Source organism: Trematomus bernacchii, unplaced genomic scaffold (genome assembly GCF_902827165.1).
Source record: "Trematomus bernacchii unplaced genomic scaffold, fTreBer1.1, whole genome shotgun sequence".
Taxonomy (NCBI): Eukaryota; Metazoa; Chordata; class Actinopteri; order Perciformes; family Nototheniidae; genus Trematomus; species Trematomus bernacchii.
In genome coordinates, this window is record NW_022987772.1 from 1,777,501 (window position 1) to 1,794,888 (window position 17,388).

At 39.6% G+C, this 17,388-nt stretch overlaps 1 protein-coding gene across 1 annotated transcript in view; it reads right to left on the minus strand.

Moving 5' to 3' along the window:
* The window catches only part of LOC117496991 (A-kinase anchor protein 13), a 135,476-nt gene extending 122,752 nt beyond the window's left edge, over positions 1-12,724 (minus strand). Inside the window, 2 exon segments of the mRNA XM_034148872.1 lie at positions 6,669-6,712; positions 12,676-12,724. Coding sequence (XP_034004763.1) covers positions 6,669-6,712; positions 12,676-12,709 — 78 coding nt within the window. The 5' untranslated portion in view covers positions 12,710-12,724.
* Positions 12,725-17,388: the final 4,664 nt, after the last annotated feature.

The window sequence follows — 17,388 nt, forward strand, 5'->3', positions numbered from 1 at the left end:
ATCTAGCTATCAGCATCTATCTATCCATCCATCTATCTATCTATCTATCCATCCATCTATCTATCTATCCATCCATCTATCTATCTATCTTATCTATCCATCCATCTATCTATCCATCCATCCATCTATCTATCTATCTATCTATCCATCTATTTATACCAACAGCCTGACAGTTAAAGCAATATGCAATAGATAATATCCAAAGTGTGATGAATAGTACATTATATTTCACTCTTAGGCTTGGTGACGTTTAGGCTGTATAATGTGTGATAGTGTTGGAGCAACTTTTTCAACTCGGTGCTTCTGCAAAAACGTTTTCCTTCTATCAGGATAAAACCAGACTCAGAGACACATCATCCCATAGGCAACAATACAGACCATTACAACACCTGAACTCTGTGAAGAGCATCCATAACATTCATCTGTTTGCATCTAGCAAATTATTTATCTATATATCATATTCCATTTACGTGTATATAGACTCTTCTTGCAATATTTCAATTGTATTTGTATTTACTTGCACATCTCAAAACATACTCTTGCACTATTTGATTTCTATTGTTATTTATGTCACTATTTGTATTGGTTTTATTTGTTAGCTAATGTGCACATGACAATGAAGCCTTGAAACTTGACTCTAGACGAGAAGATAGTTCAGGCTGGAGTTTTGCAGCCAAAAGCTCAAATGGCTTCTTGCACTATTTCTATTATCAGGGTTTCCCACACATAGACTATACTTGTAGTATAGGTATATTAACGGCCGCCCAAGTATATTTCGCGACCCATTTAGGTTTTAAAAAAAAAAAAAATTCTTTCAATAATCTTTTTTTTCTTTTTCGTCCGTGATCACGACGCCATCTGCGATTGATTTACTTGTGGACAATGATCCCTCGCTCTACGCCTCCTGTACCCAGTCCCGGACTGGCCATCAGGAGGACCGGGGGGTTTCCCGATGGCCTGGCCTGTTAAGTGGCCTGCCTCACACAGGGTGACTGGCTGTCTACATGATGTGGCCTGCCGACATGGTCACTGTCATACAGATCATAAATCAAAGCCCTTGATTGGTCTCTGTGTGTCATTCAAGCTCGGGATAACCTCAGCTCAGGTGAGGTTAAGGACTCTCTGAGTGTTTAGATAGTTAACTTAGTCTAAGTTCTCAGTGGGTCTCAAACGGTTTGGTCACCATTTATGTAAACACATATTTCCATTTGAGGGGGGAGTGATTAGTAAAATATGCATGAATAAAAAATAAAAAAGTTAAGTAGGTGAAAAAAGGTAAGATACACTTTTAAAACTTGTTGAGAGCTAAAACTAGTCTTTGCTGCTGCCTCAAAGAGGAGCAGGGGGGAGAGGGGGGAGAGGAGGGAGAGGCTGGTTCAGGAGCCCAGACACACTCACAACTATAAATGAACCAAAAATAAATAAATAAACAAGTTTCAGTGTTTTTTCATATTGGAAATGGTATGTTATTGGTTATGGCCATGATTTTATGATTATTGAAATGTATACAGTTCTGTTTCATATAGGTGTTCCCATAGATCTAGTCTCTTTATTTTCCACTCAAAGTGCACCAGATTGATGCATTAAACTCAAAAATAAATTAAAAAAAATCTTACCGGGGGAGCATGCCCCCAGACCCTCCTAGAGGATTTGAGGTCCACCCCCACTTAAAATCACATAGATAGGTTCCTAAATACATTTACCATTTGTTTTAAATAGTAACCCATGTCCATATGTTTATTTGTGGGTAGTAGATGTAAACTATAGGGCTATCACTATGGGCCCTGCCTGTACCTGTTCGCTCTGCCATCGCGTGAAGGGTCTGCTAACAAGCAACCAACAGAAAGGTTAATGTTAATCTTGTTGCACGTCACAAAGGCTTGTTACCTCAAATCCCCCCCCCCCCCCCCCCCCCCCCCCCCCCGTTACCACCACCCCTCCGAGTATATTTCAGATCTGTGGGAAACACTAATTCTATTTTATTTGTACTACTTGCACTATTTTATTCATGTTGCACTGTTGGAGGAGCCTGAGACCTCAGATTTTCATTGTCAGAACTACACTGTAGCTAATGTGCTAATGACAATAAAAGCCTTGAATCTTGAATCTTGAATGGCTCGCGTGAAATCACCAAAATCTGCTCCACAATCTGCCACTGGCCCTGGAAATGCTCCGGTGGTAAAGGGGGGTAGTCTCAGGTCCTTGTAACTCAGAGAGGGATTTTAATATCAGCGAGGCTAACCAGCAGCCTTGGGATTTGCACGTCTCTGTTTGGCTGCAGCTGAGCAATGTGAGGGGGAAAATGTGTTCAAGGCGACCAAATAGTCCAGATGCCACGAGAGGAGGGACATAACCTTCAGAGAGCTGAGACCAAACACTGCTGCGTTAGAGAGGAGATGTGTGTGACACTCTCTCCATTAAAAACTCATCTCTTATAATATCAATCTGCTGCTTTTGGCTCATTAGCTGCTAAAATGTGTTTGAAGGCACTACAGCAGTATCTCAATTTGTCAAAATTCACATCCATCTATTATAAATAACATCATATGCAACTATTTTTTGGAAATTATGAAAAGGTTTCTACTTAATTTGTCCTAATTTGTTATTTGTTCACAGGATATAAGACCTATAAACTCCTGATCTCTGTGAAGAGGGTTAAAAACTCATCTCTTATCCTCGGCACTGATTGGATATGAAGGTTTGGTGGCTCTGAATGGTCTGGTGCCTCGGTGGATTTGTGAACTGGCACTCTGTGTTTTAATGAAAATGTTTTAATGTGAAAGTAAGTTTCACATTTACAGAAGATATCAAAAGGAGAAGATTTAGATTTTTTTGATTTTTGGCAAATCACGTAATATCAATCTGCTGCTTTTGGCACATTAGCTTTTGAAGGCAGTATCTCAATGTGTCAAAATGAACATCCATCCATTATCCATAACATCATATGCAACTATTTTTTAGAACTGAAGTTATGAAATAGTTTCTACATAACTTGTCCTAACTTATCCTGGTACACTTATGTGATTTCTTCACAGGATATAAGACCTATAAACTCCTGCTCTCTGTGAAGAGGCACAATACACTTATGTTCATATTTGTACACAAACATTTGTGGCGAGAATTATGGCGAGATAAGTACATATAATTACAATATGCAGTCACTATTCTTTCTTTAATTGTATCTTGTTCTATTTTTACGTACACATTTGTATTTTCCCTGCAACTTACTTGAACCATGTTGTCTATTGTATTATCGTATTTCTTTTTTTAGTTTATCGTATGTTGCAGACGGAAGATTTTCATTGCCAAAACGACGCTGTGTCTATTGTGCATACGACACATAAAACCCTTGAATCCTGCTCAGTTTTGATTGCTTGTAACCAATCTTCCATCTCTGGATTTCGGTGGTATTTGAAAAGAAAGAGTGAGAGTAAGGAGTGGGATAGATTATCAGCAGAATAAGATCATTGTTGGTCCTTTTAGAAAGAGAATGTGTAGGCGGGGGGGTGGAGGAGGAACAAAAGCTGTGAAACATCTGCAGGAAACACAGCTGCACTCAGCAACCTTTGTGAATCATGCAAACACACACACGCTGAGGAGCTGAACATCTGCACACTTATGTAAATATATTTAACATGTTCATTCAATTCTCAACTTTTTACTGTGACATCCTGTTTCAATAGTTACTTTATCACTTGCTGTAATAGTATTTTAATTTGTATTCTATGTTGTCTGTATTTGTACCTTGTGTGAATCCTTTTTATTCACTCTGACCCTGTTGCTGCTATAAACGCCTGATTTTCCCCAAGGGGATAAATAAAGTTCCATCTTATGTCATTGTATGTTAAAGGTCTCCTATTATGCTATTTTTAGGCATATATCACAGGTCTCAGATATATAGAAATATGTTTAAAAAAAGCCTGTCTCTGATTGGCTGAAACACCAAACAGATCATTGCAGCATCCCATAATCCCCTCTGTTTCAGCCCTGTTTCCAAAGTGCTGATTCTCTGTCTGCCGCTACACACCCACCTGAGACCAAAGAACGCGTACCGAAGGCGTCCCGACTTTTACGTCAGCTACGTCGCCTGCGTCGGCTACGCCGCCCGCCTACGAACACACCGCAAATACTTCAGTCGACGAGTGGCAATAACTGTCCTTGCCAGCAGGCAGCGGTAGTGTGAACAGCCAATCAGAGTGATTGCTTGGGCCGACTTTCTCTGACCTCCCGCGGCCGATTCAACATGTCGGGAGGTGTGAAAAGGTGCCGTAAAGAGACGACGGTGCGGGACACACCAACCTGAGTAGGGCGCCGCGAATGCCCGACTGCCTCTGACGGCCTCTGACTCCCAAAATCGGGTTGGTGTGTAGCCAGCTTTAGATGAAAATAAGGAGCCCCTCCCCACGCCCCTCTGAGAGATATTTGGTTAAAAAGAACACAATGGTGTTCTAGGAGGAGATGCAGGTGATAAGGTGTGGGGGGGGGGGGGGGTTACACTAATGGTTACACAAGCCAAAAAATCGTTATGACATCATAAAGTGGCCAAAATCTGATCAGCTAATTTTCAGACAGGTTTTTATATAAATGGATCAGGACAAAAAGAGAGTGAACCTTTTTCCTGAAACTTTCAGAATCTCATTACACAGAGGGGACACATGTTGATGTAGAGGAGACATGAAGAAGAGGGGACACATGTTGATGTAGAAGAGACATGAAGAAGAGGGGACACATGTTGATGTAGAAGAGACATGAAGAAGAGGGGACACATGTTGATGTAGAAGAGACATGAAGAAGAGGGGACACATGTTGATGTAGAAGAGACATGAAGAAGAGGGGACACATGTTGATGTAGAAGAGACATGAAAAGGTGGATTTTGCACAATAGGTATAATAAAATAATAAAACATAAAATGCAAAACAAATCCTCTCATGTCCGACATAATTCAGAGTTTTTTTTAGAGCCAAATGGATGTCTTTCAGCCTCACCGTATGACTGTGCTCTCTGCTGGTAATAAGTACTTAACAAAGTGACCTGCTGGGGTATTGACCTGCTAATCATGGCGTTTTCAGCAGGGAACAGGCATCTATTAAGCAACATCAAAAGAACAGCTGGAGGCCGGCAGCCCAGCCCCCTATTCTTACATGTAAATATGAGTGAAGCTTCACATCCTGCAACTGTAATACTCTGCAGGTAGGGCGGTGTCTCACAAAATCAAACTGTAATGAATTCTCACCAAAGCTGCTTTTAATGATGAAACTCATTATGCAGTTTAAATTGATGTTGATCCCCCTGGCTGGAGTCTTCACTAAAGACAGCACAATGAGGGAGTTTGCTCCACTTCAACACCCAAACTAATTTCAAGACTTCCCATGGCATCCACTGACTATTTATCTCATGAGTTACTCTAAAGATAGATTTTATAGCTTTAACTCGAAAATAAATAAAACAAATTAGGCCTTTCACCATAACTACTACTACTTGCTTGGACAATATGTTGTACCAGGAATGATTATATTTGTATGCTGCTGATATCATGATAATCTTCACCAGAGACGACACAATGAGGAAGTTTGCTCCACTTCAGCACCCAAACTAAATGTCAAGACTATTTCTATCATCATGAGTTACTCTAAAGCTACATTGTATAGGTTTTACTCAGCCTACTATTCTATTTTATTTGTAGTTACTTGCACATCTCAAAACATTCTCTTTCTTCCATTTGTTCTATGTCCTATATATATATGTTGCACTGTTGGAGGAGCCTGTGACTTCAGTTTTTCATTGACATATACACTGTAGCTAATGTGCAAATGACAATAAAGCCTTGAAACTATAAGCCTTGTTGCGTGGAAATCGCTTAATAAAAATAAAAATAATAATAAGCCCTTTCACCATAACTACTACTACTTGCTTGGACAATATGTTGTACCAGGAATTATCGTATTTTTATGCATAATGGAAATATAATAATGCATGATGATCCGTTCAAAAGATAAATACATTTTAATACTTAAAAATATGCAGACCTTGGAATTGGAAATAATGAAACCAGAATAAAAAATATATAATTGGAAAATATATTTAAGAAAATAATAACCAAAACAAAACAAACAGTTAACAAAAACTGTGCGGTGTCTACACAATGCCTATTTTTATAAGAGTAAGGTATTTATATTACATACAGTATATCATTTCAGACACAAAGGACCAAAAACGCAAGGCAGATTAAGTTTGTGTGATAGAGATTCTGCAATGTTCTTAGTGTGTGTTGATTGTTATGTAAGGACTGCAGATGGAAATGAGAAATTAGCTCAAATCTGGCATAATTCATATCTTCTCTTTTCTGAGATCAATGTATTTGTATGCACGGTCCTCGTTGAAATAAATACATAATAATACCAAAAGATAAAGTGATTAAGATTCACATTACATTTCTACGGTATAGAAGGGTTAGGGGTTGCATTAGGTCATCTAACTCCATATAAATAAATAATGAGGATGATAAAGGTGTAACCTGTCCACCCCTACAGGTGCAACCCTGAGGAAAAGTGCACACACACAGACACACACACTCCTGAGCAGAGGTCTAACTATGTACAGTGAACTGTGTGTGTGTGTGAGCATTCAGAGACACAATGTGAAACAGATGATATGTTGTGCTACTTACATAGAGAGGAGCTTGCTGTGGATTGAGTTTCATGTCCCTGGACACTGGAACGACAAGAGACAATCAGAGGTTATAGCTTTGGGGTTTGTTAATATACTGTAAACAGAGGTGGGAACTAGTGCAGTACAAATACTTTGTTACTGTACTTAAGTACAAGTTTCTGGTTTCAGTACTTTACTCCACTACTTATCTTTCTGACGACTTTTTACTTCTTACATTTTCAACTTATATGCAGTGATAGTGTTGTTGGGTGTCAACAACACTATCACTGCTTATTACATGGCTTAGTTGAATACTCGATTCTGATTGGTCAATTCAGAACACGTGACACGTTGTTAATCCAGAACAGACAGACCGCTGTCAAGGACTTATTGACCGTTGTTAAGGACGCTCACATCTGCACAAACAAGTCCGTTCGATTTAACTGTATACAGTTTGGCCGAAAAGCAAACTGCATGCAGATCTAGATCCCTCCGCTTCGCGTCGGGCTCCTGATCAGCCTGTCGGTGTTCTTTACCCCATAATGACCGCGTCGCTGCACATTATCCCTTACATATAAGTACTCAAGTAGGAAAGGGTTCATGATTTCAAAATTAGCTTTAATGCTAGCTGTCTCAGGTGAGCTGGTGGTAGATTAGGAGATATCCGATACTCCTAGCTCACCTAGCATCACTGAGCTAGCTAATATGCTAACCAGCCAATCATCTTTGAGTAGATGCACGCTCTCTTCTGCACAGGGATAAGGTTGCCGGATGTAGTTTGGTTAAAGGACAAACAATTCCTACATTAAATGTTTTTCAATGTGTTTTTGGCGCTTCTGAACACCCCAAGTCCAGTGAAATCTAGTTGCATTACATTAAAGAGCAAGCAGATATTTCTACATCCCATATGACCAGAAATCTGCATTGATTTAGCTCCACCAGTAAGAGGGAAAGTATGCATTAAGGATTTTGGGCTGAACTGTCTCTTTCATTACGTTTATTTGAGCTCAGTGTTTATTTATCTCCAGACATGAAGTCAAATTAGCATTCATAGTAAGTAATTCTGGCTTTCTAACAAACACAAGTCCAATATTGACTGTCCTTTAAGCTCTGTGAAATATAAAAAGTGTGAAATGAACCAGTGTTGTGTTTTGCTGGAGTAAAAAGAAACCTGCAAACAAATTGCTTTAGATAACACTGGGCATGGTGGCTTTTGGTTTTTCACATCAGCTCGAGCAGTATCAGAACATTGTTGCTGACAAGGTGACAGTTAAGCTTGACCCTGGCAGTTTTCCCAACACTTTGTGGGAGGTTTATAGTGCATGAACAGACCCACATTGAATCATACGGGAACACACACACTCATCATCCAACCAAAACTGCAAAGTCTCTATTTGTGCTCGTTTATTCAAAGCAAAGACAAACTGCTTGTCTGCTCATGTCTCATCCTTACCGAGCAAACAGTAAAAAGGAGTTACAGCACCAAAACACATTACTTTGATTCTGATTCATTGGTGTATGCCCGGGAAGATACGTTTTTTATGCAGGATTTACCAGCTCATGTTCACGTTTGATTCTCTACTTCAAGTCTGGGACGCAGAGCTGTTTTCTTGGCACAAGGTCAGCAGCAGTGGGTGTGTAATAACATCCAAGAAAACATATTACAGCGATAGACTCGAGAACGAAGGGATTGGAAACCTTTTCGTTGCACTTTCTTGAGGCGATATTGGCCTTTCGTTCATTCATCAATAAGTCAAGGGACTGGTCGACTTTGAGAGCACGTATTATTCGCCGCTATTTGGAGACAATTGACTTTTGTTTGCCTTTCCCAGCTGGCACTAAAACAAGTCTTTGCTTCAGTGCATTAATCACATGAAGCCCTCAGAGACAAAAGGCCGGGACCTAATGAGTTCAGAAGAAAACACCAAAAGGGTCAATGTTGGACTCGACAAATCAACGAGACCATTCACTCTCTGCAACCCAATACAGACATTTTTCTTCCTTTCTGCTGAATAAATAGGCCCGGTCAGAATTAAGCGCATCAGGTTAGAGGATAATCAGTAGCTCTAATAATACTCTGGAGCCTAATCCTCTTGCCTTAAGTGCCCAGAGACCAGCTTCATCACAACATGCACGTCTTGGACTGATAAGACTCTCGCATGATGTCTCCAGCAGGCTCATCTGTTCCTTTATATTTGAATAATGAAGACATTTGTTATTGCTCTCTTTATTAATATTTGAAAGTGTTTCTATTGAGAGAGCGGTGCTATCCTTGGTGTCGCACGCTGCTCGAAATGTAGGCAGAAAATTCAAATTATTTCAACCTTTTAGTTTACTTAAGAAGGAAATGAGTATGAAACAGACATTTTTAGTGAGACCCATTATCATAAGACTATAATTGACTCCCCAAATCTCCTTATTAAGCAGTTCTGCGTTTGAAGTACAAATTATTTCAACTTTGTCCTGATAACCGCTGCCCTTTCAACCCAAAACCAATCAGATAACAGCAATATTTAGCGGTGCAAGCTAGCAGAGGAGGTAACCAAAGAAACTAAACTTTACCAGCTTTTTGTAAGAGCAAGACTCTGCGCCCAACCTCGCAGTGAGCAAAGAGAAAATGGCGTATCATGTGAATGCAGCTTTAGGGTTAGGGTCCATCTCAAGGGTGCTTCAACAGACCAACTCAACTTCATAGTTGGCTGATATTTCATTTTAAAAAGACACCACTAGGTGCTAAACCTTTGCAAAATATTGGAAAGATGGGTTGTCAGATTCAAGGTTTTGACGGCTGATGACAGTTACAGTTCATCCAATGAAGGTTTCTGGCTCTTTTTACAGCTAAACACAACAGTTCTACCACTGCAATACACCCTGAATTTCACATTAAGAAAAATGCTATTGTCTTAAAGAAGGAGCATTATTTATTTTGTTTAATATACCTTTTTTTATAAACCTTTTACTGGGAAGACAAGAGCTTACCATGGTGTTGCAGGTGTGTCCTCAGATTAAATGTGTATCCATTTGATTGTGTAAATTCATAGCACTTTTTTATGGATACTCTCAAATCACCTTATTTCTCAGCTATGATGTTGGTGGCATTCATTTGATCAAAGACTGAGTCCGTACATTAAACAGTAGATATGAGGTTTAGTTATTGTTTAACGGTAGCCACAGGATACTACTCCCTCTGCCATATTTACCCAGCTAAACATTACCAAGATTTTACATGTTATGGATTTAGGTGACATTGATAAAAATGGGAATCACAATGACTGTGTACACATTAGCTCACATGACCATTAGCCATATGTTCTTTCAAACCAAGACCCACACATTTGGTCACTTTTGTTTCTGGGTTGTTGCGATATGATTCAGATATGAAAGTTACACAAAGAGGAAGCTGATTCAGTAAAATGCATCATCACAGGATGGGATTGCTCCACTGCCTATATCTGTGTATCTGTGTATCTTAAGTACAACGTTAACTGCTGTTAACTTGTCCCCATGCTGTGTTTTGTAACAGCCTATTGTTGTTAGCTTAGCTCCTTATTCCACTTAAGAAGTGAGGTTTTCTTTTGTTTATCTTGTGCATGAATTTGTAAACTCTTAATTAAGGCGGTGTTTACACGAGAACGAAACGGGTTGTATCTGCTACTTTTCTCTCGCGTATAGCCCGTTCATTCACACGAGGCCGTAACGGAACCGCGGAAACGGACCCCGCAAACGATAACGGGTCCCAAGGTGGATAGATCTGCAAACGGAACGCTCTGGGGGGCCAAACGGCTCCGTGTGTACGCCCTATACGATCATTTCCTGATAACGATGAAGCCATAGCCCCACCTCTGCTACTCACTGCTGTAGCATGGTCAGTAGCTACTGCTACTGCTACTGACCAGGGAGGCTGTGGCGCAGTGGACTAGTGTGCTGGTGTTCGGATCAGGGGAGCACAGGTTCGAACCCTACTGCAGTCAGCATGTCGTTGTGTCCCTGAGACACTTCACCCCAAATTGCTCCTGTGGGGATTGCCCACAGTATTGAGTATGTAAGTCGCTTTGGATAAAGCGTCTAACATGTAATGTAATGTAATGACCATGCTACAGATGTTAGTGCAAAATCTACAGCTCCTCTACCACAACCATCAGCAACAAGTGGACATGGAGAATTACATAAACTACATGTTGCTAAATCTACCGCGGGGCATAAACAGAAGGGCAACCATGGCAACCATGCTTGGGGGTCTTCTTCGCTGCTTTTGGTGTATTTTGTGGCGGAAGTTACTACGCCACTTACAGGCCCGGCATATGTACTACAGCGTTTCCAGTGGTCTCGTGTGAACGGACACGTTAAATGAGCCGACTGCATGTGAACGGAATACTTTTTTGAGAACGAATTTGGTCCGTTTGCGTTTGTGCTCCCGTGTAAATGGGGTCTGAGAGTCTCCCTTAGTTCCTTCGTTTGTTTATTTAAACCGGTGCCTTTGTGACCCTTTTGTTTTGATTGTGGCTGCTTGTTGCCAATCTTATTGAACTCTCTCAATAAACAACTTATAATTTACCAATTACAACTGGTTTTATGTTACTTTCCCAAAACCATTAACCAGATCCTTTTCCAAACCAAGACCCACACATTTGGTCACTTTGTTTCTGGGTTGTTGCGATATGATTCAGATATTAAAGTTACACAAAGAGGAAGCTGATTCAGAATAATGCATCATCACAGGATGGGATTGCTCCACTGCTAGCTTTGGATTCCTGGAGGGGCCTTTAACATAAACACATACTTCCAAAACTTCACTTTAGTGTGGGTGTGAAGCTAAGCTAGTTAGCCTATCTGAAGTAGGGTTAGGGTTAGGGTTAGTTAAAACATGTCCTGGCATCTGAGGAGGGTAACTGAGAGCTTGTGTAATGAAGCTGATATGTTGTTAAAAGGGTCCCATTGTGTTCTCTCTATATATATATATATGCAAAAAGAGCAAAGTAGTGGGGAAAAATACTTTACTGTATATATTCTTGACTGCTTTGTGGTTGATTCAAAAAATACTTTACATAAACATGAAACTATTTAACACACCCGTTTTCTGAATTGAAAAGCTACATTTCGAAGTTATAGCCTTTATATTTTGGTCTATAGTGTAATTTAAAACTGCAAAACTCGACTGATGCATTGGTTGATTATATATGACTGATAGTGCTTTTAATAATCCACGATTTTCTTAGCCTCAGGGAAACCCTGACCCACAGAAAACACAAGCAACCGAGCTAATGTGGCTAATATAGAAAGCTAAGGTGTGCACAAACAATTGCTTTGGATTGAATTTCTGGCCACCTGATGAATGTACGTCCAATAATAACTACATACTTCAGAGAAAATGTATGTTTATCTTTATATTAACTGAGCTTTTATCCACAGTGTTTGGCACTTATTTTGTCATGTTGTGCTAAACAGCTAGCATGCTTTTAGCACGTCTTAGCTTGTTTGGATCAATCCACTGTTGTATATATCTTAGGGTCTGATTAGAGGCGAGATTCAACTGGACAGTTATCAAACCACAGTAAAACAATGACCTAATAAAGACTAGCTGCAGACTTTCTCGTCTTCAACACTACAAGACACTATTTCAAAAGAGTCACTTGATCTTTCGTTGACATAAAAAACATTTCTTAAAGCCAGTTTGATATCTGTTAACCATACTATGGGAGAGTGACAGTTGCTCTTGGGCAGCAGAAAATAATTCAGGAAGTACACAGGGGGTTTTCTAAAATAACCACAACCTTTCTCAGGACTGGAAAATACAGAAATGACAATTCACTGATTCCTGGGTCACAAAAAGCAGCAGTATTTTCTCAGAGGGACACAGGCAATTTACTGGAACAAGACATTTTGGGGGCTGAGGATAATACCTGGATTTATAAAGGTGAAATTACAGTGTCAGGTTGTGTCTGCTACAATGGTCAAACTGGAGAAGATAGAGAAAACAGAAAAATCGCACCCTTTAGATATTTATAGTTAGATTGGGTTTACTTAACCCTTGTGTTGTGGTCGAACGCTGTTTCCGTTCATGGTGTTCTCATGATTTATCTCAGTCCAAAACACTCAAACATAATGACTATCATTCCATATTGTTTTAACTACATCATGACTAACTTATTATGTATTCACAACCTCACAATCCTGTTGTCATTTTATTATACATGGCCCCAAAACACATATTTCTAAATAGAAACTGGGATTAAATTCACTTATTATATCCCCTATAGTGAAGACAGTGGATAATGATGGTATCTTACTGTAATAGACTAATATTAGAATACAATTTCCCCCCCCCCCAAAACGTTTTTACAACTTTATATTATTAACTATAGTTCCAATAAAAAAAAACTAGAGGGTAGTTATAATATAATTATACCTTGAAACGGGTCACGGGAGACCCGAACACAACATAAGGGTTAAGAAGGAAATGGGTGTGAAACGGATATTTTTTGTGAGTCCAATTATCAAAAGACTATAATTGCCTCCCCTAAATCTCACGTTTAAGCATATAGTCTTCTTATCTGCAATCTGTTTTCTTCAAGGTATATAAATAAAAACCTGCACATTGTCCATATAATTCAGTGAAAGCACCTTGTATCCAAACCAAACTGTTTCTCTCTCTGGTAACAGAAGAACCTTGAGAAATGACATCCCGTAAACTCACCCCACGGCCACCCGACACCTGCTTATAGAGATTACACAACCCATTAACTCTGGCTAAAACACTGGGTGCAGCCAGCCTTCAGTCGAGCTCCTTAAGAGTCTCCATTATGCCAGAAACTGCCTTTGAACTGCTTTAAAAAACTGCATTTTCTTGCAGTAGAATGGCCCCAAAGCAGCCGCCACGTTCAAGTGCACGGCCGTTACAAATCAACCGATAAATCCAGAGACAAAAAGGCCCTCAATGCTGAAATAGAAATGGTGAAACGCCAAGTCAGGGTTGTGAATGGACCGGTTATGGCTTCCACTTGGCTATCAAATTAAGCCATTATAGCCATGTGACTGCGGCGTGAATGGGAGGATGAACAGGATTAGCTTCACAACTCATTAATCCGACTACACCCTCTCCGATCAATAGCTGCAACACAACCACAGTTACAGGGCAGACCGTGACTAAAGTGATAAAGACTTTTCCTGCAGCTCTGTCTGTTAATGTGTCCCTTGAGACATGGGTCATCATGTTGCCTTCTTCTCTCAGTGGGAATCAGACATGAATCAATAAGGATAGAGGTGCATCCAATGGTAATGTCCCAGTGAAGTAAACACCATTTTGGGTCCAATATAAGCGACAGGAGAAGCTTCACTGAGTCTGGTTATTTGGATGAGGTGTCTCTGTATCAGATTTGATTGTATTCTTACAAAAAGTAAAGCACCCGGTGGAGTTTTCGTCTAAATAAACAAGTTTTCTATGTGCATTGTTCTTCTTTTAAGTCCAACACATGTATTGCCTCCTCATAATACTCTTGCAAAGCAGATTATTTTAAGTATTACAACATTGTTTACATTCAGCCATCTTTCCTGCCGTTCCTGGCACACTGCTATACATCTTAGCTTTTCACAGTCCTCTGACGATCAGTGGAAACATATAAAACCAAGGGTTGAAATGCATCTCCATGCACAAGTTAATCAAACCTGGAACTACTCAAGATCAGCTCCACAGAACTACTATAGGTTAATAAGTCCCCAGGAAATCGTTAATATGGTGAATTTCAACTTTTAGAATTGTAGATACACGAGTAAGCCAAGCCTTATAACCAAGCATAACAAAAATGATCCAAATGTAGGTAAGTATTCAAGTGTTTCTTCAAATAAAACATGTCTGTACTTCTGTACCGTCTTTGACACCATCCTCTAAAAGGCTTAAAATCCTCAACTTTTTCAAAACCCTCCAGATCAAATAGACCATAGATGAAACAGTGGGTAGATGAGAGGTTAATGACCATGATGGCATCAACCTAATCTCTCGTGTCAGCACCACTCCCTCTGAGGCTTCCTGTAGGAGCATCTGACTCCTCCTGTCCAAAGGTCACATCTCTTTAAACTACTAAAGCATGATTAGGTGGTCAAAGTTCTTCAGTTAGATTATGAAGTATTTCAAAACCGAAATGCTCCAGGAAATAACATTGTTTTATGCATAATCCAAGTGAGTTACTCCACCTTACAACCATGATCTACGTGCACTTTTGCAGCAAAGTATTGCCCTTTTAAACATTTACAGGGTAATGATGACACTTATAGATGCCTGCCTGCTAATCTTATCAACAAAGTGGCATCAATATTGGAACACAAAGTTTATAATAGATATGTTCAGCACTTGCTGCTCTTGCCCAGAAACATGCTTTTTTTTAACTTATCATGCCTTTCCTGCAAATCATACCCATAAAAGGGCGGTCCAGAGACGGGAAACCCACCCAATTATAGATAGAGAAGAACAAATAAACAAATAATATTTCAACTTCAAACTCCGATTAGGGAATACATGTATTTTGGTTGTACACATCAAGGGTTTATATGTTAACATGTGCTGCTGAAAAAGAGCACATTCTTGCTAAATTATGGGAAGAAAGTACAAGCTAGTAGCTGCTGAAATGTACAGTATGCAGCTACTTAAAATAAACCAGGTCACATTGTTTGAACTCAATGTACACAACAGGCAATGTACATTGCATCAGTGTTTTATGGCCCCATGGTGCAGTCTTTCTGGGTCAAAAACCTCCCATTGGTCATTAATTAACTCAAAGAATGTCAAATGCATTTCCGTGTTAAAGGGACAACAGAGACTTGGGGCTGCTTCTTCATGACACTGTTATTGAATTGCTGAGCATAGAGAACTGAAGTCAAGGACATGGATACACCTGTAGAGAGAGACAGAAGCCCAATATAGACCTGAGGTGTCATCCAACACCACGGCTTCATGATGACAACAGACAGGAGGGTGTTTGTACCTCAAATATGCAGGAATACACTCTCTAATACACACTACAAGGACAACCTGGCCTGGATACCTTTCGCTTGCTGCGTGCCATTTTTTTCATAGATACAGAGGTGGCAAAAGTACACACTCTCTTTACTTAAGTAGAAGTACAGATACTTGTGTAAAAGAACACTTTGATAAAAGTAGAAGTACTGATTCAACTTTTTACTTAAAGCGGACCTATCATGCAAAATGCACTTTGTGATGTCTTTTATCCATAAACATGTGTCCCCGGTGTGTCAGGGAACTCACGCAGCGTCAGAAAATAAATCCCTCTCTCTTTTCCTCCGTACCCAAATCTCTAAAAACGGGGCTACAACGGAGCTGATCCAGATTTGCGTCCGATATGACGTAATATCTGAAATGTGGACCCACGGCCCTATCAGAAAGTTGCTATCAGAAACAATGCCCGACTGTTTTGGACGTAATATGGTCGGTGTTTACATTAGCATCGCTAACACTCAGAGCTAACCTGTACTGGAGAGCATGTGTGTGAAGAAGCAGGAAATAAAAAGGAACTCACCTTGTGGTATAACCGGCAAGAGAGAAAGCCTTTGAGCTCCATACTGTTTCAGAAACAATCCTTGATAATCCATGATATGGCGTTTCATCACGGCAGTATTTAGTTTAGACAGTAGCTGCCGGGTCCCGCATGAGCTCAGACCCCTCCCTTTTTAATTTTCTATCGCATTTTTGCAAAATCAGCACTTTTGAAACAGGAAGTGAAATAGAGGGATATGAGGCATGGCTAGAATGGGTGATCTGTTTGGTATTTTGAGCAAAACACTTGATAGATGTTTTTAATATATTTTTATATATCTGAGACCTATGCTATTGCCTGAAAATAGCATGATAGGTGCACTTTAAGTAAAAGTACAAAAGTACAGTCTCTGAAATGTACTCACAGTAAAAAGTAACTTTTAAACTGGCTGTTTTTGTGCAAAGCTAACTGAACCTTACATCATATTAATATAATATAATATTTATATAAGTGAAAAGGAGCTTCATTTCAACTTTTATTACTGCCATTCTGAATGTATTCAGCGTGAACAACTAAAACAAAGTACCTGTATTTGCTGTCGCCAACATTGCAGATGGGTTACTTTGCTTAAATATAGGCTTAAACAAATCAAACAAAAATGATTATAGTGCATTCGCCACAAATCATTTGAAACTTAATTCACCTCACATGCATTAAAACTAAAGTAACGAGCCTGTTTTGAAAATATAAGAAGTAAAAAGTACAGATATTTGTGTTAAAATGTAGGGAGTCAAAGTAAAAAGTTGTCAGAAAAATAAATACTTAAGTAAAGTAAAGATACCTGAAAAATCCACTTAAGTACAGTAACGTATTTCTACTGCGTTACTTCCCACGTCTGCATTGATAGCATGCATGTGGAAGATGCAAAACAGTGCCTGCAGGCTTCTTTGTTTAACATCCAATCCAATTGTGAGCTATTAGACTAGCAGCCTTCCACAAACACTGCCAGGTTTAGGGGTTAAATGCCCACTTGAGCTTCAGATGTAAGACCTTCTGTTACAGTAAGAAGCTTTGGATATAATACTTCACCAAATGTCAGATAAAGAGTGCCAAGGGACAGCTCTCAGACTAATTTAAGCCTGTTGATAGACAGAGCTCATCTGCACTCAACTTCCTTTTATTCTTGCATCATCACCCTGTCTTTCCCTTGTCATGCACTTTTGAGGAAGTGCTGGAGCATGGGATGGATATCAA